This window comes from Asterias amurensis, chromosome 7 (assembly GCF_032118995.1).
Source record: "Asterias amurensis chromosome 7, ASM3211899v1".
In the NCBI taxonomy this organism is placed as follows: domain Eukaryota; kingdom Metazoa; phylum Echinodermata; class Asteroidea; order Forcipulatida; family Asteriidae; genus Asterias; species Asterias amurensis.
In genome coordinates, this window is record NC_092654.1 from 4,055,400 (window position 1) to 4,082,176 (window position 26,777).

The following is a 26,777-nucleotide window of genomic DNA, read 5'->3' on the forward strand; positions in this document are numbered from 1 at the left end:
TTCCAGAAGAACATGAAACAAATCAGCTTTGACCTCTTGTGTGCGTGACCCCGATCACGCGCATGCTCATATCGTAATCTCCAAACCTCGTGGCAGCATTTATCAGCGTGGACGCTTCGAAGGTGGGATGAGAACTTGTAATAGCTGATGTATTTTCACCAAAACTTTCTTGAAAATACCTAATTTTCAAAATGTTAGTCTTATTCGAGTCTCCTGCAGGTTACGCTGTGTTCAAGGTTTGTAATGACGTGTGTTTTGGTGGTGAATTGCGTTTTTTTCTATAAGAAATTTAAGGATGAAAACGAAGTTGACGAATCAAGTTTTCACACACAGAAAAACATGGGGAACTCGTTCACCGCACTGAGGGCGTCGCATGCACTCTCCACGTGGCCGCTCCACCATGCGCTTAGAGCAGAGTTTGCTTTGGGTTCTTTCTCTAAGTCTAATGCTCTCAGAACTAAGATTCTTTAAATCTAGCCGTGTGTATGTTGTTAGCACTGCCTCACCATACGTATTGGAAAAGTGATTTTATCCAAACTTTTTAGCTTGTTGGGGGTGGGGGTGGCACCGGCAAGGGGGGGGGGGGGTGAATAGGCCTTACCCATGAATTTATTTGTAATAAAATCATCCTATTTTTATTATTTAAAATTGGATGACCTGAAACGTCAGTCATGTTTGGTGCAATCTTAATGTTAATCTTTGACACAAGTCAGTTAATTGGTTAATTAAAAATTTGCACTTGTGGTAGGGGGGGGGGATTTCGGAATGCTTCCTGGGTCTGGCCACGCAAAAAATTTTATGTGCGACAAGGCAGAGAAACAGACAGCAGTAGTGTTTTGTTATTTTCAAAATGAATTTTCATGTTTTCATATTTTTTATCAGAAAGTTCATCAACGAACAAGTTAAAGCTTTGTTTATTTTGTTGTTTTTCATATGGGAATTTGCCAGAACGCTTGTCCCTGGCTTTGTCACAAACAAATTTTGCAGACCTGTTTCTCAACATTCTTTCAAAAACTTGTAACAAAAGTATCGCTTCAAAGTTAAAATCCAGCAGAACTTGTACTTCTAACTTTTCCCCTTAAAAAGGCAGGGGTGAGTGGACACTTGGTAGCCTAATTACTCAAAATAATAATTAGCATAGAAAACTTACTTGGTGACGAGTAATGGGAAAGAGTTTCCTCTGAAGTGACATAGTTTTCAAGAAAGAAGTAATTTTCCCCAAATTTGATTTCGATACCTCAGATTTAGAATTTGAGGTCTCGAAATTAACCATCTAAACCAGAATAAAATGCCATTGAAATGATGACGAAGGAATTGCCGTCTGACAAATGTGAAGACTGATTCAATCCAACCCTGATCAATGGTTTTGCTTGTTTTTTTTTTTAAATGTCCTGTTTTAAAGTCCAAGTACAAAATACTTGGTCTGAAAACAGAAAGCTAGTTGAATTTCAAAATGAACAATGAAAAATGAATTATGCATAACGACAATAGAAGAGGTTGTCCTTATTTTATGCTAATATTTCCTCCTTTTCAAATTTGAATAATAAGTTTGTAAAATGTGATGTCCTTTGAAGCGAGTTCATATAACTCCATTTGACCAACAAACTGGTTGTGATTGCTGCCATACATCAAAAAGGTGAAGCTTTGACTGATAAATTGCTATAAATACTAAAATGGCAACTATTTTAGGTGTTGCATTTTATATCGTTAGTATATTCCATGTGTGATTTATGCTTAATCGATTGCATGTGTTTTTTACTTCTTCAGCTTCTTGATGAGAAGAAACTCAATCAAGTTGACAATCTCTACAAAGATTTTGCAAATCCGGAGGGAGCAAGTAGAATGTGAGTGATGGCTCCCCTAAGATGTTGCAAAAACATCTCCATCCCCTTCCCTTGATTGAAGTTGTTTTACTTTAAAATGCTTATTCAATGCCTATGCTCGGAATTTCACATAGGCCACGAGGCCATGACCTATGTTGCCCTTGTTTTGGCCTTGGTGCCCTTTCAAAAACTCCCATATACTTAAAGATTTTCCAAATGAAGTGCCCTTTTCAAAATGAAAATAGCCTTGCCCTCTCAAAGATGAAATTCCAGGCCTGAATGCCATTCTATTATGCTGCCCATTTAAAGATTTGATCTAACCACTGAGAAGACTGTTCAGTTTCGACCTAATCACTCCATTTCTAACATGATTTTACATGGCATTGAGGCATTTGGTAAACACCGAGAGACTGTTCAGTTGACTAAGGAGAGAACTGTGGATAAGGCGCCTCCAGGCCATCCAATCCCATGGTCTGAACATTCCAACACGATATGACTTGTCACCTTTTTGTCTTCCCCTAAAATGACTACAGTAGAAGGTTGGTTTGTGGAGATGTATAAATTAATAGATAATTATTTTGTGTGTCTTTTTTATTTCAGAGTGAAGCTAAAACAGTTTGAGAAATTTCAAGACACAACAGAAGCTCTCGCAGGTTTGAAAATTTCCTACAATCTCTTTAGTTGCCCTCGTTTTGCACTTGGTGCCACTTACAAATTTTCAGTATTATTCTGATTTCAGTATTTTGATTGTTTATTTAAAAGGACACTTAATTGAATTGTGCTTGAAGTTATCAATGATGATGCAATGAGAGCCTGACTATCTGATGACACTGAAATGCTCATTTTGTCACTACCTCCTCTGAGATAACTTCTTTCATACACAGTCTCCTGATGATGACTAGAGCATGCTAGTCGAAGCGTTGAGAACAATTTAAGAAGTCACTTTGTGCAGTTAATAACTATCCTATGATCCTATAAGCTTAGGTAGTCCCAGCCAATTTTCTATACCTTCTGCCCAGGTAGTAGTTTAAAAGCAGGACAGTTCTTTTCAGAACGGAGTAGTCTCCTGAATATACTGATAAATCTACTATGCGGTAGTAGACTATAGAAAGACAGTTCTCTAAAGAAACAAACTCTACCTGGCAGGAAAATACACACATGGTGTTACCGCAAACTAAATAAATATTCTCTCATACCTGTTTTGAAGTATGTTTTCCCTAAACAGACATACCCCTGTCTTACTGCTATTACTCATTTCACAACATGCTTTTATAATATATATGTTTTTACTGTAGCTGCAACTGCTGCAATTGAAGGCAAACTCAACAGAAGTCTCAAGAAAATCCTCAAGAAAATCGTTGCCAAAGATGCCCACACCAAACTCGCTGTGGCTGACGCCAAACTTGGCGGAATCATCAAGGTAAAGCCAGACCAGACTCTCATCAATAATGTGGGGTTTTTGTCTTTCAATGAAGGAAATGAAATTTGGTATTTCAAGGATGGACATGTGTGAATTTTGTAGACCAAGTAGTTTAAGGGAATGTATACATTTGGTCCTTCATTGGTTCATCCAGTGCGCTGTGTATGTACATTTTCCACAGCGGAATGTTGTCATGCATAAAGGTCTATTAACAGTCTTTTGGATAAGATGATTTTCAATTGTTGCGAAACCCGAAGCTCAATGCTATGATGAGTTAATTTGCGCCTGATAGCAAGGCTGGGGACGGTATGCCAACTGTCAATTTAACCATCTTGTCTATGTGACGACAAAATCTCTGAGTGTTTTGCATAATGAGTGTAGTTTGCGATTTGACACAGAGTTACAAAATGGCACAAATCCCTTGAGGGTAATTCCATACAGATGTTCACTTACAAAATGGTGGTTGTGTGGACTGGTGCGAGACCCACTGTGTTATACGATGGGTCAACACTATTTTCTCATGGGTCAAAAGAAGCACTTCTTGTTAAGTTGTGTCGCCTTGTTTTGTAGGTAAAAATTGATTGTTATAGTACATTATGTGTCAAATCATAGCTTTTGAGTGTTGTATTAACATTTTGATTCATCTGGATGCGTTTGTTCAGGACAAACTTGAGCTCACATGTGTTCACGACTCATCGATCGCCGAGTTGATGCGAGGAATTCGTTCACAGTTCAGCAACCTGGTACCTGGACTCCCCGAGAGAGAACTGACTGCAATGACACTTGGTCTGGCTCACAGGTTGGTGACTTTCCCAGACGGAGCATTTTTCTTACAAATAATACCTGTACATGTTTAATGTGTCTTGTGGAAAGCACTCGCCTTACTAATATGAACAGACTGAATAAGAAGAATCTATAATATTCACACATCTATCCGTTTTGTGTTCGATAAGAGGGCATGTTGTTTTCTTATTGCATGACAAACAGTTCACATGTTTAACTTTGTTGAAAGTTTTTTCTTTGTCATTTATAAATAAATTCTGGTCCAATGAGAATTTTGACCTACAGGACCTGGGCCCAATTTCATAGAGCTGCTAAGCAAAAAATGCATGAAATTTCTCCCTCGATAAAAACAGGATTACTAACCAATTTTCCACGTGATTTTTTAGGATAAGCAAACAACAGCTGAATACCAGTAACAAGCAACATGAAACAAATGGAAATTTTGTTGGTAATCCCGTTTTATCGAGGAAGAAATTTCATGCTAAGCAAATTTTTGTGCTTAGCAGCTCTATGAAATTGGGCCCTGCAGTCTTGTGGAATATTATTCCAAATTCGAGCCCTGATGATATGTCTGAAACTGCCGACAAATTTGCATTAATTTCTTGTGGCCACCTTCATCAGTTGACAAAAATATGTTTCTATTCTTAAAGATTTAACATTCCTTAATTTTGCTTGATTTCTTTTGGCTGACACTTTTATTGCAGTCTGTCACGCTACAAGCTTAAATTCAGCCCTGATAAAGTGGACACAATGATAGTGCAAGCGATATGTGAGTATTCCCAGTAGCATAACGAGATAATTAAGAGGGAATTCAGTGTTAATAACCAACGCGTGATTTTATGCAACTGTCAATCAATAGCCTGTTTTGTTTTCTTACTTGTGTTGTCTACGTATTTTGTTTTAAACCTGTCCCATCTCGGCCAGATTAGGTGACAACATCTTGAATATATCTGATGATCTGACAAATTGAAACAAATTTAAATACCCCGCTTTGAATACTCGAAAATGAATACTCGACAAGGAATACTCGACAATCTAGTTTTTAATTTTGTACAAACAGTTTAGAAGAAATTTTAAATCCCAGCTTCATTACAAGTGAATGTTTGGTCCACTCCATTGCTGTGATGAGTTAATTTGCGCCTGATAGCAAGGCTGGGGACGGTTTGCCGACTGTCAATTAAACCACCTTGACTTTGTGACGACAATATCTCTGAGCAATCTACCTCAACAATTTCAGTCTGTACTCAGATGACAAGGCTGTACATTAAGTCATTAAAATGCTTGAAGACTTAATCCCCTTAAGATCAGGCCTGATACTTCATGGAGGCAACGAAGGCGATTGCCTCCATGCCCCCTGGTCATTGCCTTGGTGCCCTTGAAATGCTGCAGTAGAAATTTACAATTTCCCCATAGAGTGCCCTTTACTAAGGAGAAAATGCCTTGGTGCCATTGCCCTTTCAAAAGCGAAGCATACAGGCCTGTAAGATTATCCCTAAGCTGTCGCTTCCACTGTTGTATCGTAAACTTGGGTGTGTTCCCTGGCGACACGACAGTTAACGGTTGTATGGCTTCCGACTGGCACTCCCCGAACAAAGATATTGTCAAAGTTTGGAGATTGCCAGCATAGGGCTAGACTAGCTCAGTTGGCATGTTAAATCCTTCTATAGTAAACTTTTCTTTGTCATACCCTAAATCATAAAAAGGTGTTCGTAGTTAGTTTCCCTTGTAGTTTATTATTTGGCATTATAAACCTCGTACTTGACTTGATATTTGTTATGTTTGATCGATACCTCAGCACTTCTCGACGACTTGGACAAAGAACTCAACAACTACATCATGAGGTGTCGGGAATGGTACGGATGGCATTTTCCGGAACTAGGAAAGCTCGTCCAAGATAATCTGGCCTTTGCCAAAATTGTCAAATTATTGGGTAAGTTTCCACACCGTGCAAAGTTTGTAATAAGTACAACATGAAAGTGTCAGGGCAGTGGTTTCCCCCCCCCCCCCCCCCCCGAGTTACCGGAAAGCAGAGAATATTTTGAATTTTGTTTTACAAGAAACATGATTTTTATGAAGGTTGTCATTATAGCTGAAGAGTCTTATCTTGTTTTTATCAAAGCCAAGCTTGGATTGATTGATTGGAGATGTAGGCTGTGTCCAAAATGGCGACTACAGCTAAGGCTGGAACGCCACTCCAACCAGGCCTGAAATTACATGCAAGCCAAGGAGGTCAATGCCCTGGTCTTGGCTTTAGTGTCCTTTTAAAAGTTTCACATTGAAGTGCCCTTTCGAAGATGAAACTCCACACCTGTAAAACATGTGTTAAAGTATAGAAATTTTTAGCAACAACGTTAATCCACAACTCTGGTTCTGTTTTGGGGCTTTTGAAAACTGTATGAAGACAATTTGTATATGGGATTTCCAGCGAGAGCCAAAACCTGCATTATTTAAAGGGGGCCATAACTACAGCCAGAATAAAATGCCATTGAAATGATGACCAAGGAATTGCCGTCTGAAAAATGTGAAGACCGATTCAATCCAACCCTGATCAATGGTTTTGTTTTGGTTTTTCTCTTTTATTAAACTGTTGTTACAAGACAGTTGCATTTGTTTGTCCTTCATGTTTTCTTTATTTCAAGTTATCTGTACTCTGGATTATTAATTCTTTTTCCAGGTGACAGGACAAAAGCAGCCACCCTCGACATGTCCGAAATTCTCCCTGAGGATTTAGAAGAGCAGGTCAAACTAGCTGCCGAGATCTCCATGGGAACAGAAATATCTGAAGCAGACATCATGAATATTCATTATCTATGTGAACAGGTAAAGGCTTAATTTAAGTATCCTACCCCTCCCCCCCCCCCCCCAAAGTCACAACATTTGGGAAAGTTTGACAAAATTTTGCCCAACTGTTACTTTTTCCCTCGGAACAGATTGACATTGTTGAAATGATGACAAAGGAATTGCCGTCTGAAAACTGTGAAGACCGAATCAATCCAACCCTGATCAACAGTGCTCAAGATGTTATTTTAATATAAATTATTTTTTGATGATTTTTCCTCTCGGTTCAAGGTTTGGGGTGTCATCTCTTCACCATAGTTCATTTTGGTCTGAACTTGCAGAGGTATCAAAAAACAATAATAATGATAATGTTAAGTTTCATTCAGCTTTAATTTTGTGCAATATTCAATGTATTCAATATAGTGGGACGAACTGTATAATGAATTAAGCATACAAATTTTCAACAAGGGCCCAACTTAACACAGCTGCTTAAGCAAGATAAACAGCTAAGCACACCGAAGATATGCCTACCAGAAATGATCACCAAGGAAATTGCTATTTCTTATTCACAATCTGTGACTGGTGACCTGCTAAATTTTGATCAATAGAATTATTGGGTAAGTTCGATAAGCTCACCCGGGTCAGCCCCGAGTGCCCTGCTTGTGGAGTTGGTCACTTGGGGGCTGGCCCCAGGTGCATGACGTCACCACGAGAGCGGTGAGTGATCGTTCGTTTAGCTCTTGTCAGGGGCTCACCTGAGTGAGCACCAGGGGGGTCGACCCAGAGGGAGGCTAATCGAACGCACCCATTGTAAAGCATTAATTTTTTCTGCTAAGCAGCTTTGTGATATTTAGCTCAGGCAGTCCCCTAATTGGCATTTTGTCGTTTTATTTGTTGTCTTTGCAGGTCATAGAGATCACAGAGTACAGAGCACAGTTATACGACTACCTAAAAAACAGAATGCAAGCCATCGCACCGAACCTAACGACATTAGTCGGTGAACTTGTGGGTGCAAGACTCATATCTCATGCAGGTAACAGTAACAAAATTAGAAAGCTTTCTAGGGTTTTCTGGTTTTATTGACAATATTTGAAAGGATTATACATCTGTGTGAAAGATGATATTGTTTTTTGGAAAGTTTGCCATCTGTAATAGTTTTCTACAAAGTGGAGAAATAATATGAATTTGGTACTGAAAACAACTTTCCTCGAAATGTGAGTTAGTCATGAGAGAAGAAAGAGTGACACTGTTGAAATGATGACGAAGGAATTGCCGTCTGATAAATGTGAAGACTGATTCAATCCAACCCTGATCAATAGTGTTACGAAGATGGAACTAAACTACGCAGAAACACTCGCCTATCTCAACTTCCTGGCAATTTAGACTAATTATTATTTTAGACTCGAGGTATAATAGCTGTTGAACTGCAAAATTAGGCAGAAACACTCTTAATCTGATTTTGAAATTTTCTTTGACTGTCTGCTCAGGTTCTCTGATGAATTTAGCAAAGCATCCTGCCTCGACAGTTCAGATCTTGGGGGCAGAGAAGGCGTTATTTAGAGCTCTTAAGACAAAGAAAGACACACCCAAATATGGTCTGATTTATCATGCATCAATAGTTGGACAGACGGCCCAGAAGAACAAAGGAAAGGTCAGTAGAATATTGTTGTGGTTGTTGTTGTTGTTTTTGTTGTTGTTGTTGTTGTTGTTGTTGTTGTCTAAGGTAATTTAAAGGAACTCTGTTGAAATGATGACAAAGGAATTGCCGTCTGAAAACTGTGAAGACCGAATCAATCCAACCCTGATCAACAGATGTTCCGGAATCAGATGCGACTTAAAACTTGATTCATTTAATGAATGAATTTGTTAGAAAAACAATTTGTGGGACTCTGAGCGAGCTCGAAACTTGCACAGGACTGTAGGCCAGATGCTTGTGTACTTAAGAGTCAGACCAGTAAACTCTTGAATGAATAAATCTAGCAGTTGTCTGTTTTTCAAATCAATTTTTTGTGTTGTTTCACCAGGCTAGCAAGATGTTTGGTAAACTTGCTTCCTTTAACGTTCATTTGTTATTAAAGACACTGGACACTGTTGGTTATTGTCAAAGACCAGTCTTCTCACTTGATGTATCTCAACATATGCATAAAACAACAAACCTGTGAACATTCGAGCTCAATTGGTCTTCGAAGTTGCGAGTAAATAATGAAAGAAAAATCACCCATGTCACAAGAAGTTATGTGCTTTCAGATGCAAATTCGTGGAAAATTACTTCTTTCTCAAAAACTATGTTACTTCAGAGGGAGCTGTTTCTCACAATGTTTTATACTACCAACCTCTCCCCATTACTCGACATCAAGTAAGGTTTTATGCTGATAATTATTATGAGTAGTTACCAATACTGTCCAGTGTCAAGTCATCCACCATGTGTACAGGTCAGCCGTTGTACTTTCCCAAGGACCAAACATCATTCCTGCCTAACATGTCAATTTTCTTTTTCCTCTTGGCTTTATTTTTTATTTTTTATATATTTTATTTTATACAGTTGTCTAGAATGCTTGCTGCTAAGGCTTCCCTTGCAATACGAGTGGATGCTTTGGGTGAAGATAACGATCTGGAGATCGGTATCCAGAGTAGAGCCAAGATTGAGGCCAGGCTAAGACAACTGGAGAGTGGAATGGTAAGCAATTGTTGGAGGGAAAGCAAATCTTATTGTAATGCATAGAGGTCAAAAGGAGGTGGCTCATTTGCATAATCTGTTTATGCCACTCGTAACTTGTGCATTTCCATTGTTTGACCATGGTAAAAGCCCGGTCACACTGCAGTTGGACTGCTCAGCGCTGAATACGCGCACACTTAATCAACCAATCAAGGGCGTCCATTGTAAGGGTTCTCGTTATCGAGACTTGTCGAGACCTGTGTGACTGGGCCTTTATTCTAAGACGCCGGCAGGATGATGTCAATGCGATGATAACTATAGGTAAGAACTCTGTTGAAATGATGAAGAAGGAATTGCCGTCTGAAAACTGTGAAGACCGATTCAATCCAACCCTGATCAACTGTTCCACCATAAGCAAACTAAAGTGGTTAACAAAATGTTTAGATATGTTTTTAACTGCAAAAAAAAGTTAATGACCTGACGTTTCAACCCTAGCAGAGTCTTCCTTGAAAGATAGAGGTTGTTTTTAACTATGACGATTTCTTCTTTGATATTGGCAGACGTATCGTATCAGTGGAACTGCGAAGGGAAAAGCCAGAGCAGACAAATACGAGAACAAGAGTGAAATCCGCACCTACAACCCCGCCCAGGACTCCACCCTCCCCTCGGCACAGAAGAAGCGAAAGTTCGACGAAGATTCGGACGAAGCCGAGCAGAAGCCAGTCGTGTCAAAAAGAGTCAAAGTCGAACCCGAGGAGGATGGCGACGACGAGGAAACAGAAAAAAAGAAAAAGAAGAAGAAGAGAAAGTCCGTTGTGAAAGAAGAGGTTAAATCAGAGCCAGAAGACGATGAGGAAGAGACGGGGAAAAAACACAAGAAGAAGAAATCGAAAAAAACAAGCGAAGACGCTGAATCTGCTGAAGGTATGAAAAATTAAAAGCACATCACATGTTCTGATGAGATTGGGTTTCAAAGGTCATGACCGATAATGGTTGTGGTCGAATTGGCCATTGGTAAATCACTGACCAATGACCAACAGTTATTGGTAAAGGCCGCAAAAACGCACCCCTGCTTGGTCCTACCACTATAGGGCGCGAAATTCATGGACCCACAAGCCCTAGGGTATCGATTTCAACTTATAGACCAGTAAGCTCATGACTGGACAAGGTTGGCGGACTTGCTTTTTTTTCCAGTCTGATAAATATCTTAAAAAGAAAAATGAGATAAATCTCCTCTAGTGCTTGTTTAAATTGAAACAGTTTCGAAAAGTGATACCAATCAGAAAAAACAAATGCCTTTAAGATCAAGATTGGATTAAACTTTGATATTGGATCAAACATTGATACTGTGGCAACTTAAGATACTTTTTTTTCTACCACAGACGTGGAGAAATAATGAGAATATGGATTTGAAAGAAACATTACATTGTTGAAATGATGACAAAGGAATTGCCGTCTGAAAACTGTGAAGACCGAATCAATCCAACCCTGATCAACAATGTTGCTCCAAATGAACCAATATACCACACATGATTTCTTGGGAGGGGCCTAGACAATTGCCTCAGCTGTGGTCTATGTGTTATTCCAAATTGGCTCTACTGTAAAGTTCACTTTGTAATGCAAGACTTTGTTACATTTTATTTTGCAGAAACGCCAGTAACTCCTTCATCAGAAAAGAAAAAGAAGAAGAAAAAGAAGAGACCCTCAGAAGGAGGGGATGAGTCTATCTCTGAACCCAAAACGGTAGGTCAATCTTAGCTTTGACAGTCACATATTTGTATGTCATTTGTTCTATTAAAGACATGGGCACTAATGGTAATATATTAATAATAATAGTAATAATTGTTAGCATAAAACCATACTTGGTAACGAGCAATAGAGAGCTGTTGATTAGGCCTGGGCGAATTATTCGAATATCCGGTTAATGGCGAATAGGTTTTCCTATCCGTAACCGCGAATGCCTTTTTTTTCTTAACCGGATATCCGCATAGGGCGTGAATACCTACTCACAAACCGGATAATTCTGTAATTACAACCGAGTAACCGGATATTCTTTAATATCCGAATATCCGCGGACGTCGGGCGACAATTGATATGAATGTTTTGTCTGAATCCGTATGAAACTTCTATTAAGACAACATAAAACAGCATATATTAAGTATTTAACTATGCTTACCTCCATGAAGAGTTAAAACAATGACATTTCTGACGTAATTTGTTCAAAGATTACAAAAGTTTTCCTTCACGTAGAGTCAATCACGATCAAAAGAAAAAGCAAATCGCCATCTTTAAATTAGATCCGGTCATTTTTATGAATGAACCGAGCGACACTGTCTGAAACTAATATCAATCCGCCCATAAGATCTCATTCACAAACGAACAGCGCCCTCTAGAGGCAAAAAATTTTTTTTTTTTTTTTTTTTTTTAATTTTTTTTAAATAGCGCCCTCTAGCGGCGAAAAAAAACTATTCGAATATCCGGTTAATTTCGGATAGTTGGCCAGCGGTATCCGAATAACAAAATTTCACTATTCGCCCAGCACTACTGTTGATAGTATAAAACATTGTGAGAAACAGCTGCCTCTGAAGTTGAGTAGTTTTCAAGAAAGAAGTAATTTCTCAGTAAAATATTTCGATTGATTTCGAGACCTCATTTCATGATCAGCTTAGGTCTTGAAATCAAGAACCTGGAACCACACGACTTGTGCGGGCAAGGTTGTTTTTTCTTTCCATTACTCTTGCGCAACTTCGACGACCAACTGAGCTCAATTTTGACGACCATTTGTTTTATTGGACTTGGAGAATTGTAGAGAAGAGGGCTCTGAAAGAAACCAATTGTTATTAACATTGTTGAAATGATGACAAAGGAATTGCCGTCTGAAAACTGTGAAGACCGAATCAATCCAACCCTGATCGACAATGTTGCTCCTATTAAACTAAATATCAAGCATGATATATCAGGATTTCTCCTGATTTTAGGATAATAAAAACTTCCTTGAGGCTTATAGATGATGTGACCTCTAAACCATAACACGATTCACGCGCAAACCGCCAGGCAACACCTTTGTGTTTTGGCAGCCAGCTAGAAAGTGTATGCAATCTTACCATGACTAGGCGTCTTTTTGCCCGGCGAAACATGACGTATACTGTGTTTAATCAACAGAGGGCGGTTTGAATGTAAACATGGGTCACATCGTCTATACTTAAGATATCCTAAAAAAGATGATGGTAAAAATCTCTGTGAATGATGGCATATTTTATTTGTATTGAATATTTGGTACTTATTTGGTGCTGATAAAAGTAGAAAGTTGTTGATAAAAGACGAAAGAGCTTGCATAAGGCAATTTTAAAATGACCATCACCCCCCCCCCTTTTTTTTTACAGCCGGGATCAGAAAAGAAGAAGAAAAAGAAGCGCGAGAGTCTGTGAGGTAAATCTCTTGGTATTCTCTGCTGCTGCTTCTATTGTATTCCATCAAGAAAATTTATCTTCTTCAGTACTGTACTCCGTCGTCCGAGCATCATGCATTGTAATAAAGTTTTCTAATTGATTTGCTCAACCTTACTTTCAATCTAGTTGAAACGTTTGAACTGGGCCCAATTTCATAGAGCGGCTTAAAATTTTACTTACTGAGGTGCTGTTGTTTGTGAGAAACAAGTACAACAATGTCACAAAAAAAGTTTTAGTCTCAGTTTTAGCATGTAAAAACGTATTAACCAGTTATGGTATGTTATAAAAGCATAAGTGGTTAATACGTTTTTACATGCTAAATAAATTCGCACTGAGACAAAAATTATTTTGCGACTTGTTTCTCTCATTTCTCAAAAAACTACAGCACCTAAGTTTAATAGTAATATTTGAAGAGAAATTTCTACTATCATTCTCCTCAAACTGTGTAAGTTAAATGCAAATCTGTGGACATTTTGAAAAAGTACTTGAATCCTCTAAGTGAAAATATTACTTAACAATTGTCTGCTAGGCAGAAATGAGCAGGATGCCAGTCACAAATTACACATGTGACATGGTAGTTTAGCTGGTAACTTTATTCTGGTAAGCATAATTTTGGTATACCTGGCTATTTTTGTGCTTTATTAAGCAGCTCTTTGGAATTGGACCATGGATTCATGGAGGTTCATTAAGCAGAAGAACTTCATCAAATTTTATGATGAGCATGTTTGCAGGAAACCGGTCACAAACAGTGCATGTGATGAAGCATTTCTGGTAACCTTCATCTGGTAAGCAGAATTGCTTTGCTTAAGTAGCTCTGTGAAATTTGGCCATTCCATGATGGTGATCCAAACTGAATGTTTATGTACATAATTGTATTTTATAGACTTGAACACATGAACAATGGGAGACTTTTGAACGCTAGGTGGCAGCAGACTAACCAGGTACATTTCTGTTGATTTTGTCATCTTAGCATGTGCACATCGCTAAGAACATTGGATTTACCTGGTAAGTCTGCTGCCACATAAGCCCTTTTCACACTAAAGCTATTTCCCTTGAAAATTCCTGGAAATTTTGGGTCGATCTTTTCACACTACAAAAAAAAACTCCTGATAAAATAACTTATTCGCAGGAAATAATCCCCCTGCTCGTGGGTAGGGGTTAAGGGAGATAACCCAGGGCTTAAACGTATTTCCCGATAAAAAGCAGCTAGTGAGAACAAAAGCACGTTTGACTTGCCCCAACTTTTGTGTCCATACTGTTGAGACGCCCACATTGGCTGACATGTTTACCAAATTTTCTGGGGTTTGATCTTAAGTGTGAAGCAATCGTGCTTATTCCTGGGAAATGGTTCCTCCTGGGAGTTATCAAACTTGATTAGTGAGAACGGTTACCTGGGGTGGTGACGGGGTTAAAACTCTAGGGGGGATTATTTTTTATTGGGAAATGGCTATAGAGTCCCCAACAGTCTCCCATTGAAGAACTCTTCAGCGTTGTGCTAATCTTCGGAAACATGATCACACAAGTCAATTATGGACACAAGTTATCAAGCAACTTTGTCATTACTTTTTTATTCCTCATTCATTTTGCATTTGCTTTTTATTTGCAAAAGTGCCTGTAAAAAGTATCTGTATTTTTTTAAAGACTGTATGTGTGTTTCAATTGCCACGTCACGTATTCGAGAAACAAAAGTTTCGAAACCGGTGTGTCACCTCAAACCTTATTTTTTACTGTCTTATGTATATAACTAATACTTGGATGTAACAACTTGTCATGCATAAAATTATTACCGATGGAATACTTTGGTAACGCCCATTTTACAAATTCTAAAACACTCTTTTTTGTCTTTTCTTTTTTCCTTTGTTGGTGTAATTTAAAAAATGTATAAAACAAGCTGCCTGTTAATTTGAGTACTTTCTTGGATTTTGGTAACATTGAAATGAAATGTTACTAATATATCTTGGATTACATGCTTTTGTCACACGAGCAACTTTTCAGTTGTTCAGCTCTTCCATGGCAAAACATCCGAACTCCAAAATGTTGGTTTCTGAAAAATAAGATCATTTCTGGGTAACTTAATGTATTTTTTTCCATTTCAAAGTTTCAATCATGAATACAATTAGTCCTATTGCGGTTTCTTTTTACACTTTCAAGGCTTTTTCTACGGCAAATACAGCCCTGTTTTGCTTCGTTTTTGAAGGGGCAAGGGCACCAAGGCATGTTCTCCTTGGTAAAGGGCACCCTATGAGGAAATTGTAAATTTCTACTGGAGCATTTCAAGGGCATCAAGGCAAGGACCGGGCATGGAGGCAATCGCCTTTGTTTCTTCCGTGACGAATCAGGCCTGCAGATAGCTTGTATCTCGGTACTTGCCTTTCTCAATGAGTTCTGCTGTTCTGCGATGGAAAAGCAAAGCTGATTCCTTGTTTTGGGGTTTTCAGCTACGCCATTGAAACACACTAAGTCTAGGAGGGAAAACTGCAGTTATGCTTGTTATAATATGGTCTTGGGTAATAAACTCACAACAATTTTGTTCATAAACATCCAAACTTCTACAGTACGAAATACAAATTAAGTGAGTTGAGATAACACTCATAACAAACACTCACTGATGGAAGTTATTTATTGACCACCCTCACCCAAACAAAACCCAAAACCATTATTCATCGATTACCAACTTGCAATTAAAATAAATTTGTAAATTTAATACCCATTTGTTAAATCTAGGCTAAAATGGGTATACATGTAAAAATGTACATGTAAACTGCAGCACATATGCATATAATTCACATGTAATATAAATTAAAGAAAGAGTTCATTAAAATAAAAACTGGCCATTCTAATACAGTTCTTACAAATAAAAAAACCACATAAGTTTTATTTAGAGGCAAGTTTTTTGTTTTACTTTTTTTAACCCCATGCATTATAAACACTTGAGTTCTTTACATGTATGTACAAAAGTTAATGGAACATTTGAAAGAAAACCAAGACTTAATAAGTAAGTGTTTATTGCAAATATCCGATTCCTGCACCAAATCCCATTACCAAGTAAAAAAGCAACTGGTCCATTGTGCGCCTTGTTGGCAATATACAATGTACTTGAGTGAGTTTTAAAAGATAACTTTGTCCCCAAACCCCCACCCACACACATTCCCGGCAGAAATTGGAAAAAAGCTTTTATTAAAGGTATTGTAAAGGGTTAACACGTCATTGTCTAGTTGCAAGTCCAAATTTTATTGATCATGACGTTCATCTACATGTAAACCAATTTTTTTCTTGAGAAATATTTTTATCTGTATCTGAAAACCTAAACGAAGGACAATTTGTTATGCTGAAAATGTTTGCATGGTTTTTCTCCTGAATCGCACAACAGATTGAAACCATGGGTGACACGGTTTGATATTTCATGTTCATTTTGTAGTTACTCAAAATAATTTTAGCATAAAACCTTACTTGGTAACGAGTAATGGGGAGAGGTTGGTAGTACAAAACATTGTGAGAAGCGGCTCCCTCTGAAGTGGAGTACTTTTCGAGAAAGAAATAATTTTCCACAAATTTGATTTTGAGACATTGGATTTAGAACTTGAGGTCTTGAAATCAAACATCTGAAAGCACACAACTTCGTGTGACAAGGGTGTTTTTTCTTTCATTATTATCTCGCAACTTCGACGACCAATTGAGCTCAAATTTTCACAGGTTTGTTATTTCATGCACAATGCACAAGTTGAGATACACCAAGTGAGAAGACTGGTCTTTGACCTTAAACACTATGACAAACCCTGTATAATACCTTAAAGGTTCGATCTTGTATCGTAAAACACCATGACTTAGTCAGTAAGTTAATTTTTAAAAATAAAATTGCTTTTGATTAATTTTGTACAAACAAAATGCAAAATAAAATGTCTATTTTCTAATGAGAGGAAATTTGGCAGTTGGTTTTTATTTTCATGTTCCCAGCGAAGGTCAGCTTGGTTGAAGATCTTCTCGAGTTGTCTCAGCAGCTGCAGTTTGATTTTCTAAAAGGGAAAAATAAAAAATTAAATAAAAATCAGTATACTTTGGGCGAACAAAGACAAATTTGACTGGAGCTGGATTTGAACCTGGGACCTATATATTAACGTGCTGGCGCTCAACCAACTGAGCTTTCTATAAACCCTAGGTAGTTGGTCTCCCTATTAACATGTTTTTGTTGGGTGCCAGTCCGAAGCCATTGGCAGAAGTTATTAGCTCATAACGAGCTATGTTCATGTTTTGTTAAGTGTCAATATAAATATATCATTTCAAAACCTTTAAAGGCTGGGTGTGGCAGCCTCCCACTTCATCCCGGCGCTGGACGGCACCAATATTTTAATCCATACATCCAACATGAAAATATATTTTGCATTGTGCATTTCTCGACAAATATTACCCGAAAATACTTCTTTACACATGCCCAGCTATTGTTCAGGATTATGTGAGCCATATTGCTTTGTTTAATTACAAACGGCAACACTTTTTAGAGGGTTAGGTCTGCGTTCGACATGCTGGCCTCAATACAACACCCATAGCAATTGCCGTGGAGCCCTGTACTTTTGCTGTGGTGCCCTGAACAAAGTTTATAAATTTACACTCCCTTACCTGGAAATGTGATAATTATGTGCTTTGTACATGAGTGGAAATAAACTTCGTTCCAAGTATTGTGATCGTGGCTATAATATTTATGCAATAGCGCCCTCTTGCAGTTAACCTCCGTCATTGGCCGCGAGTTATTAGAGCGTGTGATAGCAAATCTGCGGGGGTGGGGATTCTGCGTGGCTGATGATGCAGAGGAATATTAACTGCAGTCTCAGACTTGGAATCAAGGTGTCTAGTGTGGGAATAGTTTTCTGACCCTTAAAGGCAGTGGACACTGTTGGTAATTACTCCAAATAATTATTAGCCTAAAACCTCTGTTTGTAATGATTAATGTGGAAAGGTTTGTTATTTTATGCATGACTGTGTTGAGATACACCAAGTGAGAAGACTGGTCTTTGACAAATTATTACCAATAGTGTCCAGTGTCTTTAAAACAATTCTTAGGCCGTGCTCTACCCCCCCCTTATTTTATTTTAGAGTGGGATGATCCAGTCTTGGAAAGTAAGGAATATGACTCCCTGTCCCAATGTCATTACACTTTGGGAAAATGACTTTATTTGCATTTGGCTGGTTTATTTGTTTGGTACCGAAACTTACTGTGGTGGATGAGTAAGATGATTGTAAGAAAGACTCCAAGAATTACGGCACCGACCACTAGGCTCAGAAGCAGCATGTGTAATTTCCTCTTGGCCATATTGAAATATGTCATCTTATCAGGTCGATAGTTCTGATGCAAAACAAAGGGAAAAGTTGTTGAGATAGAAGGACAAAATTATTATGTACTCGGCCAATGTTGAACAACGGAATTTGTAGTGCGATTTGGATTATGAGTCAATTACAACACTGAACAAAGGTTAAACGTACAAGCATAGCAGAGGACAACCGCCATATTCAAGGACTAAAACTAGGTTTCATCTTAAGATTGCAAGAGGAATTTAGACGGTCCGTAGCTTGTGTTTAAAGGTGGGCATGGCAATATAAACTTGTTATCTACGCCTCTCGTTAAGAAAGGTAATGTCGTCATCACGAACCAGGGGGCAGAACTGCCCTCACAATAAACAGTGGGGACAATTTGGACACCGCAAGAAAACAATAATGGACAAAGACATCAAGGTGGGCCTCAATTGGTTTTTATCTGTGTATATTTTCGGGCTACCCACTTGTAACCAAAGAGGCCCCATCACGTCACAGAGTAAAAACGCAAATTTATTTTCGCTTTCCTTGGAAATGTGTGTGCCCGTGCACAAGTATGTGGTATTATTTAACCCAAACCTCAAAAGAAGGATCAAAAGAACGGTCTTTTCGTATATGAACTGCTCCCCATTGAGAGAGTCACATTTTGACAGATCTATTCATTGAGAGAGTCTTTGAGCTTTAGCCATGCATTGAGTGGGATCCCCTATGGCCATTGATTTGTAAAGTGGTGATTTAAACGGCAGTGGACACTTTTGGTAATTCCTCAAAATAATTATTAGCATAAAAATATCACTTGGTAACGAGTAATGGAGAGAGGTTGAAAGTATAAAACATTGTGAGAAAAGGTTCCCTCTGCAGTTTTCGAGAAAGAAGTAGGTTTCCACGAATTTGATTTTGAGACCTCAGATTCAGAATTTGAGGTCACAAAATCAAGCATCTGAAAGCACACAACTTTGGGTGCCAGGGTGTTTTTTCTTTCATTATTATTTCGCAACTTCGACGACCAATTTATTTGAAGTTCTCACAGGTTTATTTTATGCGTAATTTTGTTGAGATACACCAACTGAGAACACTGGTCTTTGACAATTACAAATAGTGTCCACTGCAAACAGTTATCGACCATTGTTTAAGCCCCATTTTCACCTGCTTCCGTTGCCCATATTCAGTTTTCTCAATTCGTTATCAATGGAACGTGTAGACAGAGAAAGAGGACTTTCGTTGACTGTGGATTTTCTCAATTTGATGGCGTACGTTTAGAATGGCTGCCAGTTTGTCCTTGATCTATGGTTTGTCGAACAGTGCTCGAGAGAAAATATAGCACTGTTGGGTTTGCACAAAATTCTTGGCACATCTGCCTGATTTGAAATTTGTGAATATAAATAGAAAAGAAGTGTTACTTACCGGAGGTCTTGTTTCTGGTTCCATCTCATATTTGGAAGCGCCGTGGGCTTTAGGGTTGTAAGGATGAACTCGAACTGAATCTGGTGTTTCCCCTCGCAATTTCGTTAAAGTTACTGCACCAACTGGAGGGGTTGGTTCTGATTCCGCCATGCCATTAAGGTTGGTTCCCCCCAAACGGGGGCAGGGTCGTGTATGATGACCTAATAAGAAGATTGAAGTAGGTTGTTGTTGTTGTACGCGACTGGATGAGTTTGATGTCGTATGAATCTCGTAGTTGAGTGTTTGCTTCTGCAAACCATCTGTTCCCTCCTCTTGATCAAACCATGGAGGTAGATCAAACCTATAGCGATTGCCTTAAGGTGGAGTTTCCGTATAGGGGCTGCTTGTTTGCTGGTGTACAATCGTCTTTCAGGAATGGAGGTCGTAGAAAGTCTTCACATGGGCTAACTTAGGATTTGTGTTGGTCACACTTTGACAAAATTCGGCCGTTCGTCTCATTCCCTATTGTGTTCTTGCTTCGTGCATATCGATCTGTGGATGGGGGTTGGATAGTGAGAATGGAGGGTACTAATTCCTATCTCCCGGCCTTGGGTATGCAATTGTTATACCGTACAGTAGTATATATGACTGGACCATATACCCAGAACAGTTGTTCGTGTGTCGACCAGTTTAGCTGTCAATAACTGGCTATTATAATTTCTTGTACAACTTAGACAAAGAAAAGGAAACGCCTGGTTTTTATTTTGGTAGATAAAACCATGCTCGTTGACAAAATATAACCAGATTAAAGGAACACGTTGCCTTGGATCGGTCGAGTTGGTCTTTGAAAAGCGTTTGTAACCGTTTTTTGTAAAATGCATATGGGTAGAAAGATGTTGTAAAAGTAGAATACAATGATCCACACAAACATGCCTCGAAATTGCGTGGTTTTCCTTTTACCTCGTCGACTTACACGTCGGCCATTTATGGGGGTCAACATTTTGACTCCCATAAATGGCCGACCATGTTAGTTCGCCCCGTAGAAGGAAAACCACGCAATTTCGAGGCAAACTTGTATGGATCATTGTATTCTACTTTTATAACATCTTTCCAACCATATGCATTTTATAAAAAACGGCTACAAACGCTTTTGTTTTGACCAACTCGTCCGATCCAAGGCAACGTGTTCCTTTAATTTGCCATCTTGCGTGAACCATGGAAGTACTCCTTACTCTCTGTCCTTACTCTATGTTACTCCTAACACCTCCTCACGTGCCAATGGTGCTCTTGTGTATGTAGAGGTGCGTGCACGTCGCTACGACTATTGGAAAGGACCGCCGCAACGTTCCCTGCGGGGTGATGTGATCACAGACCTATAGCGTGCTCAAGCATTCTTCGTTTCAGTTTACTCATGGAGCAATGCTTTACTGTTATCCTAACCGAATTTAGGTATTCAAAGGGCATACGTGTTATTTGTTACCCAAAACGGATAAAGAAAGGTTTGCACAGCTTTGAACATGACATTGTTGTTATTGTAAAAAACGTATACCCTTTTCTGTATGCTCCCATGCGTGGCTTCCGAGAATGTAGGTTGTCATTGTGCTTATTATGTTGGTTACTATGGTTACCCATGACAACCATACAGAGACCCAAGTACATCACGTGACCCTGATGACGTGGGTCTACACCTGCCAATATATGCGGCCTTTTTAATATTCACATTCCAAACCAACGGAAACGGTTCAGCCTATTATGATAAATATTATTGTGTTTTGCATTAAAAACAAATAGTTATGGTCTGACGGGCTCATGTTTCGACCTCGGCAGAGTTTTTCGGACATGCTTTCGAAGGCTTAGCCTACCTATATGACAACACAAAACACAAAACACAAAAACATGAGTAACAAAAAAAGAGTGTGGGCCGTGGACAACACTGTTTACCGAAAGGGTCTAATGGCTTTAAGTGAGGTTTTAAGTGAATTATTTTGAGTAATTACCAAAAGTGTCCACTGCCTAGAGTGAAACATTAATTTCGTCCGCCATACCACTCTTGCTAAGAGCCATAAAGAGGACATGTCGTTGAGTGATTTACTCAAAGATTTAGAGTGATGATCGTTCCAATTTCACTAATAGTGACACATAAATTATTGATGTTCACTCTCAAAACAGCGAAACTGACACCACTCGGACAGGATGATGAGACAACAACTCTTTACGTGTGAGGGGAGTCGTACCGATTACGATTACGAGGGATGGACAAAGTACGAGTCACTAAAGAATTGAGAAAAAGTGCTGAAACGCGATTACCTTTTTTTTCTGTTTCCATAAAACATACTCTCTAAATGTACAAGAGTGAAAAACACCACTCTTTACATTTCGAGCTGTCCCTCATATGGCTCGATAAAAAGAGTGGTGATAATTTCACTCTTTTAGAGGGGTTTCACTCAAGGACAGAGTGAAAAATCACCCAAAAAGATGCAAAATTCAATCTAAAAGAGTGGAAGACCACTCGAAAAAAAGTTGTCCTTCATATGGCTCTTCAAAGAGTGCTTTTTCACTCTTTTACATTAAGAGAGTGAGCATATAGCCCCCCCTACTAATGTATTTTGTTTTATCTACAATAATACCAATTGCTTTATGAAAAGTCTCGTTTATTAATAATATTGTTTGCACTTGCGTAACAATTAAACGGACTAAAAACTATTATAGTGCTAAAATAACTCGCTCATTGATTGGAAATAGTAATACAGTCAGCATGATGAAAATGTTACGTGAAAATGGCGCCAATTAGAAAACTGCTGGGTGCTTTTTGGCGGTCGTAACCAATGACTGTTTCTGTTGAACCATAGAGGAACTTGCCATTGGTATAAACACTTGCCAATGACCGAAACAGTTCCCTGTCTGCATGGCTTTGCGTCACTGCTCATAAACGTTTTTTTTTTCCATTGCAGTTTGCTTTCGCTTGTACGAAGAAACAACCAACTTAGTATGAACTTGCAGCGGGTGGTCTCACATACTATTTTAGGTTGCCTATAATATAGGGCATTGAGTCGTGACGATGACGGGCCGTTCTACTTCAAAGGTGATGACCTAACTGAAATGCGCCAGTCACAATTCAATTCAATTCAATTCAATTCAATTCAATTCAATTCAAGTAGGCATAGGCCCTAGGCATACACAATTTATTTCCGTACTTCCATAAATAACACCGACAATTACATAGGCCTATAATACGGAGTAAAGCACAAAATAATCATCAAAGGCAATGGGCACTATTGGTAATTACTCCAAATAATATTATTAGCATAAAAACTTACTTGGTAAAGAGTAATGGGGAGAGGTTGATAGTCATAAAACATTGTGAGAACGGCTCCCTCTGAAGTGAGGTAGTTTTCGAGAACGAAGTAATTTTCCACAAATTTGATTTCGAGACCTCAAGTTTAGAATGTTTAGGTCTCCATCAAGCATCTGAAAGCACACAACTTCGTGTGACAAGGTTGTTTTTTTCTTTCATGGTTGGTCCGCCAACTTTGATGACCAATTAAGCTCCAATTTTCACAGGTTTGTGAAATGCATTGTTGAGACAATTACCAATAGTGCCCAGTGTCTTTAAGTAATGTAAGGGCCGTTTTGGTACCTGTAAAAAAACCGGCCAGACAGACAAAGAATAAACAGACAGACAAAAGGATGAAAATTACAACCTAGGGCTTCTGTGGGGCTCTGATAAAAAAAATTCCTATTTTGCTTTGGAATTTTGAGGCCCCAAACAGGCAGCGAGTCAGTTTGGGGAAAAGCACATCTGGGCGTTTTTTTCTGACAATGCACACAATTTAAAAGAAATCTTAAGTTTAGCGGTCTGAAACAATTGATAGGTTTTCAAGATGCTAAAAGACTTCAAAAGATTAATTATAAGCATTGTAGCCATTTGAGTGCGGTGCACAGGGTGAGTGCACAGTACGCATTTCGCCATTGCTCGGCCCCAGTGGCTAGTCTAGTCTATCCAGCAGCGCCTTTGGTTTTAAAGCAAGGCGCTGGGGGGTAAAGAGAGGTTCTTTATGGGTGCATTCGTTTAGCTTCCCTGTGTCGACCCCGGTGTATGGCGGCTTTTTTTTCAGAACAAACGTGGGTAATTATCTGCACACGTTCGTCCTGGAAAAAGAAAACGCCACACACTGGGGTCGACCCGGGGAAGCTAAACGAACGCACCAAGTCTGTGCTGGCGACGCATGCGATTAAAAATAAAACAGCGCCACCCAGCGGCCTGATTGTCTGTATAAACTTTCCCATCATGCAGTAAAATTCGCGCCGAAGTGTTTTTGTTGTCAGCTGCTGGATGACTGGTGGTGCCGGAAAGTCACGTTAGTTTTTAAAACCATACTTTAACGATATTTGTCTCCTCTCAAGGTTTCTGAAACTTGTCAGTGAGTATTTAAGTTTATTGTAAGATTGTTTCTTTAACCGATTTGACAGTTGATCGATGAATGTTTTCTTTTGTTGTAAACGAGGCGAGGGTGCATCGCCGCATGTGTATTATTTAATTAGCCCCACTTGTTGTGTGGCCAAGGCTAGCTGAATCCTTAGCTACACGTAGCCTACTAACTACACGTCCATACCATTTCCTCATGCAGCTAAGAAATAACCAAAAATAAAAAAATTCTGGCGCCTCCCCTACGAGCCACCCGGCAGTATAAACCGGCTGAAGCGTGAATGTGTTCACCTAACTCTTAGCTTGCGTTGTGTGTATTGAAAAGTGAAACAAATGAAATGAAATTGTAAAAAGAAATTTTGGATAACTTTCCATATATGGCGCCACCACTTTTTCACTCATTTTTACAAAAAGGGATATCTCATTGAGGTAAATTAGATACTATATTATTTCATATCAAATAAAAAAGTGGTGGCGCCATACGGAAACTTTTCCGAAATTTTTAACGATAACTTTGCTACCTTTCGATTCGTACTCGGTGCAGCCATCTTGGAATTATGCCAATCAGCATGACGCCATCGGCCTGCCGAGCTGTGAGCCCTTGAGGGCGCGAATACAAACCAACGGCTTTTTTAAGTGAATTAAGCTTGGGTACCTTGGAAAAGTTTCCGTATGGCGCCACCACTTTTTCATTCGAAATAAAATAGTATCTAATTTACCTGATTGATATATCCCTTTTTGTAAAAATGAGTGAAAAAGTGGTGGCGCCATACGGAAAGTTATCCGGTACCTTTTACGCGCACGCGCTACAGAGTTCACTGTTTATATTTTTATGGATGAGAAATATTTATCCACTGTACATATCTGTTAAGAGAAAAAACATTCTACATGCTTTGAAAGTTTACAATTTACACAGCATGCTGTACCTTTTAACATTATTACTCCCCCCCCCCATGCAGAGCAAACAGGTAACATGGCTTCAGCCAACCCTCCTGGTACAAGGTCATCGACCTCAACACCAGACAAAACCACTGGCAAGATGCCCTTTGACCTCAAGCGTAAGGTCAAGTCTGAGTACATGAGATTGCGTCAGCTGAAGAGATTCCGAAGAGCAGATACTGTCAGGGTATGTTTCAAAGTCTAAAACAAATTGAAGTTCTGTGCCTTAAGGGAAGGTAGACCTTAAGTTTATGGAACCGTTTTTTTGTTTTGTTTTAATCCAATCCAAAATAATTGTAGATATATGCGATTAAAATTAACCTGCGAATATTTGGTTTCAAAAGATGGTAGCGTTTTTAAGATATTGTCAAAAGTCCAGAGTGGTTTTCAGGCCTTGGAATTTTATTTCAGAGAGGATAAGGTCATTTTCATTTTGCAAAGGGCACTTAAATCTTAAAGACGGAGAGGGCAAGGCCATTTTCATTTTGCAAAGTGCACTTAAATCATATCAATGAGAAACTTTTCAAAGGGCAACAAGGCCAAGACCAGGGGGAAGGTCATGGCTCTGTGGCCTCTTGTATTTCCAAGAATAAGGAAATACACAATCTGAGAAATGCACGCAATAAATCTCAGATTCAGATTAAAATTTCGGGGCTTAAAGGCAGTGGACACTATTGGTTATTACTCAAAATAATTGATAGCATAAAACCTTACTTGGGAACGAGCAATGGGGAGAGGTTGATAGTATAAAGAATTGAGAGAAATGGCTCCCTCTGAAGTGATGTAGTTCTCGAGAAAGAAGTAATTTTCTGAGAATTTTATTTTGAGACCTCAGATTTAGAATTTGAGGTCTCGAACTCAAGCATCTGAAAGCACACAACTTCGTGTGACATGGGTGTTTTTTTCTTTCATTATTAGCTCCAATTTCCACAGGTATGTTATTTTACGCATATGTTGAGATACACCAAATGAGAGGACTGGTCTTTGACAATTACCAATGGTGTCCAGGTTCTTTAAAAACAGATATCTACACATGAAACCGCACTACTTTAAAGCTTATGGTTAGCTGCGCCATGAAATGGAAATCGCACAGTAAGCACAAAGTCGGCCGCTAAGCAGCGCTATGAAATTGGGCCCTATTCCACTGTGTATGTTTTTTTGCAGACGATATGGGCTAAGAATCGTGTCCTGATTGCGGAAAGCACACAACGTAATAACAGCTCATGGTGCGAGGGTCCATTCCAGTCTATTCATACCGTCGCTTCATTTGATCAGCTTCCTGTCATCAGAAAGGTATGTTTATTTATCCCTCAATCCTAAAATATGGTTGGGAATATGGTGTATTAATATCCATAACTTCAAGTTTATGATAAAAATAGCACTAAGTTCTTATATATCCAGGGCTCGGAATTATTATTATTATTTTTTTTTTTAACTTTTTACTTACTTACTTACTAGACCAGGTTTTGTTTGACAAGACCAGGATTGAAATAAGTTTAAAGGAACATTACAGAATTGGTTTCGCTAGCAAACAAGTTGCTGGCTGTGTAATCAGTTGTTGTAATCTTATACATAAACTGACAAACCTGTAGAGGTTTGGGAGCGATCGGCCATCTGGGTCTCAAGAAAATAGTGAAAAGCCGATTACATTGTTTGCATGACATCAATGCAAAACCAAATATGAATAAAATTCACTGAGTGATAAACTCCAAACATGAAATTAGATTACCTATTTCTCATCAAATATGAAATTTCAGACAAAAATATTTCAAGGGATTTTTTCTACTATCATCATCATTAGGCCGTGTTAGTTTTA

The 26,777-nt window shown here is 38.8% G+C and overlaps 3 protein-coding genes across 8 annotated transcripts in view; 2 read left to right on the forward strand and 1 right to left on the reverse strand.

Annotated features, from left to right (window-relative positions):
* Nucleotides 1-103: 103 nt before the first annotated feature.
* Nucleotides 104-16,517, forward strand: LOC139939388 (nucleolar protein 58-like). The gene is made up of 15 exons (XM_071935216.1): nucleotides 104-236; nucleotides 1,768-1,844; nucleotides 2,424-2,476; nucleotides 3,119-3,243; nucleotides 3,906-4,042; nucleotides 4,731-4,795; nucleotides 5,822-5,956; nucleotides 6,701-6,846; nucleotides 7,711-7,837; nucleotides 8,292-8,455; nucleotides 9,347-9,481; nucleotides 10,021-10,384; nucleotides 11,109-11,203; nucleotides 12,844-12,889; nucleotides 13,559-16,517. The coding sequence occupies exons 1-14, from the start codon at nucleotides 192-194 to the stop codon at nucleotides 12,886-12,888; spliced, it is 1,713 nt and encodes a 570-aa protein (XP_071791317.1). The 5' UTR covers nucleotides 104-191; the 3' UTR covers nucleotide 12,889; nucleotides 13,559-16,517.
* A 150-nt stretch (nucleotides 16,518-16,667) lies between these two features.
* LOC139939389 (uncharacterized) lies at nucleotides 16,668-21,137 on the reverse strand. 6 transcript variants are annotated; one of them, XM_071935219.1, is made up of 4 exons: nucleotides 20,852-21,137; nucleotides 19,618-20,148; nucleotides 18,118-18,247; nucleotides 16,668-16,922 (listed from the first exon to the last, which is right to left on the reverse strand). In XM_071935219.1, the coding sequence occupies exons 2-4, from the start codon at nucleotides 19,765-19,767 to the stop codon at nucleotides 16,870-16,872; spliced, it is 333 nt and encodes a 110-aa protein (XP_071791320.1). In that variant the 5' UTR covers nucleotides 19,768-20,148; nucleotides 20,852-21,137; the 3' UTR covers nucleotides 16,668-16,869. The 6 variants fall into 6 exon arrangements, with proteins under 6 accessions (XP_071791320.1, XP_071791323.1, XP_071791321.1 ...); XM_071935222.1 differs by having other exon boundaries at nucleotides 19,618-19,817; nucleotides 20,842-21,137; XM_071935220.1 differs by having other exon boundaries at nucleotides 20,842-21,137.
* A 2,766-nt stretch (nucleotides 21,138-23,903) lies between these two features.
* LOC139939707 (histone-lysine N-methyltransferase EZH2-like) overlaps nucleotides 23,904-26,777 on the forward strand; it is a 29,090-nt gene continuing 26,216 nt past the window's right edge. The window contains exons 1-3 of the mRNA XM_071935791.1: nucleotides 23,904-24,017; nucleotides 24,982-25,148; nucleotides 26,126-26,254. Coding sequence (XP_071791892.1) covers nucleotides 24,996-25,148; nucleotides 26,126-26,254 — 282 coding nt within the window. The 5' untranslated portion in view covers nucleotides 23,904-24,017; nucleotides 24,982-24,995. The remainder of the gene's footprint in view (nucleotides 24,018-24,981; nucleotides 25,149-26,125; nucleotides 26,255-26,777) is intronic.

What these genes read in the sequence shown, in the direction of transcription:
- LOC139939388 (XM_071935216.1), top strand. Translation starts at nt 192, where the DNA reads ATGTTAGTCTTATTCGAGTCTCCTGCAGGTTACGCTGTGTTCAAG. An exon ending in CAAAATTGTCAAATTATTGG is followed by an intron (nt 5,957 to 6,700) that starts GTAAGTTTCCAC and finishes TTCTTTTTCCAG; the next exon opens with GTGACAGGACAAAAGCAGCC. An exon ending in AAGACTCATATCTCATGCAG is followed by an intron (nt 7,838 to 8,291) that starts GTAACAGTAACA and finishes CTGTCTGCTCAG; the next exon opens with GTTCTCTGATGAATTTAGCA.
- LOC139939389 (XM_071935219.1), bottom strand. Translation starts at nt 19,767, where the DNA reads ATGGCGGAATCAGAACCAACCCCTCCAGTTGGTGCAGTAACTTTAACG. An exon ending in AACCAGAAACAAGACCTCCG is followed by an intron (nt 18,248 to 19,617) that starts GTAAGTAACACT and finishes GTTTTGCATCAG; the next exon opens with AACTATCGACCTGATAAGAT. An exon ending in CATCTTACTCATCCACCACA is followed by an intron (nt 16,923 to 18,117) that starts GTAAGTTTCGGT and finishes TTTCCCTTTTAG; the next exon opens with AAAATCAAACTGCAGCTGCT.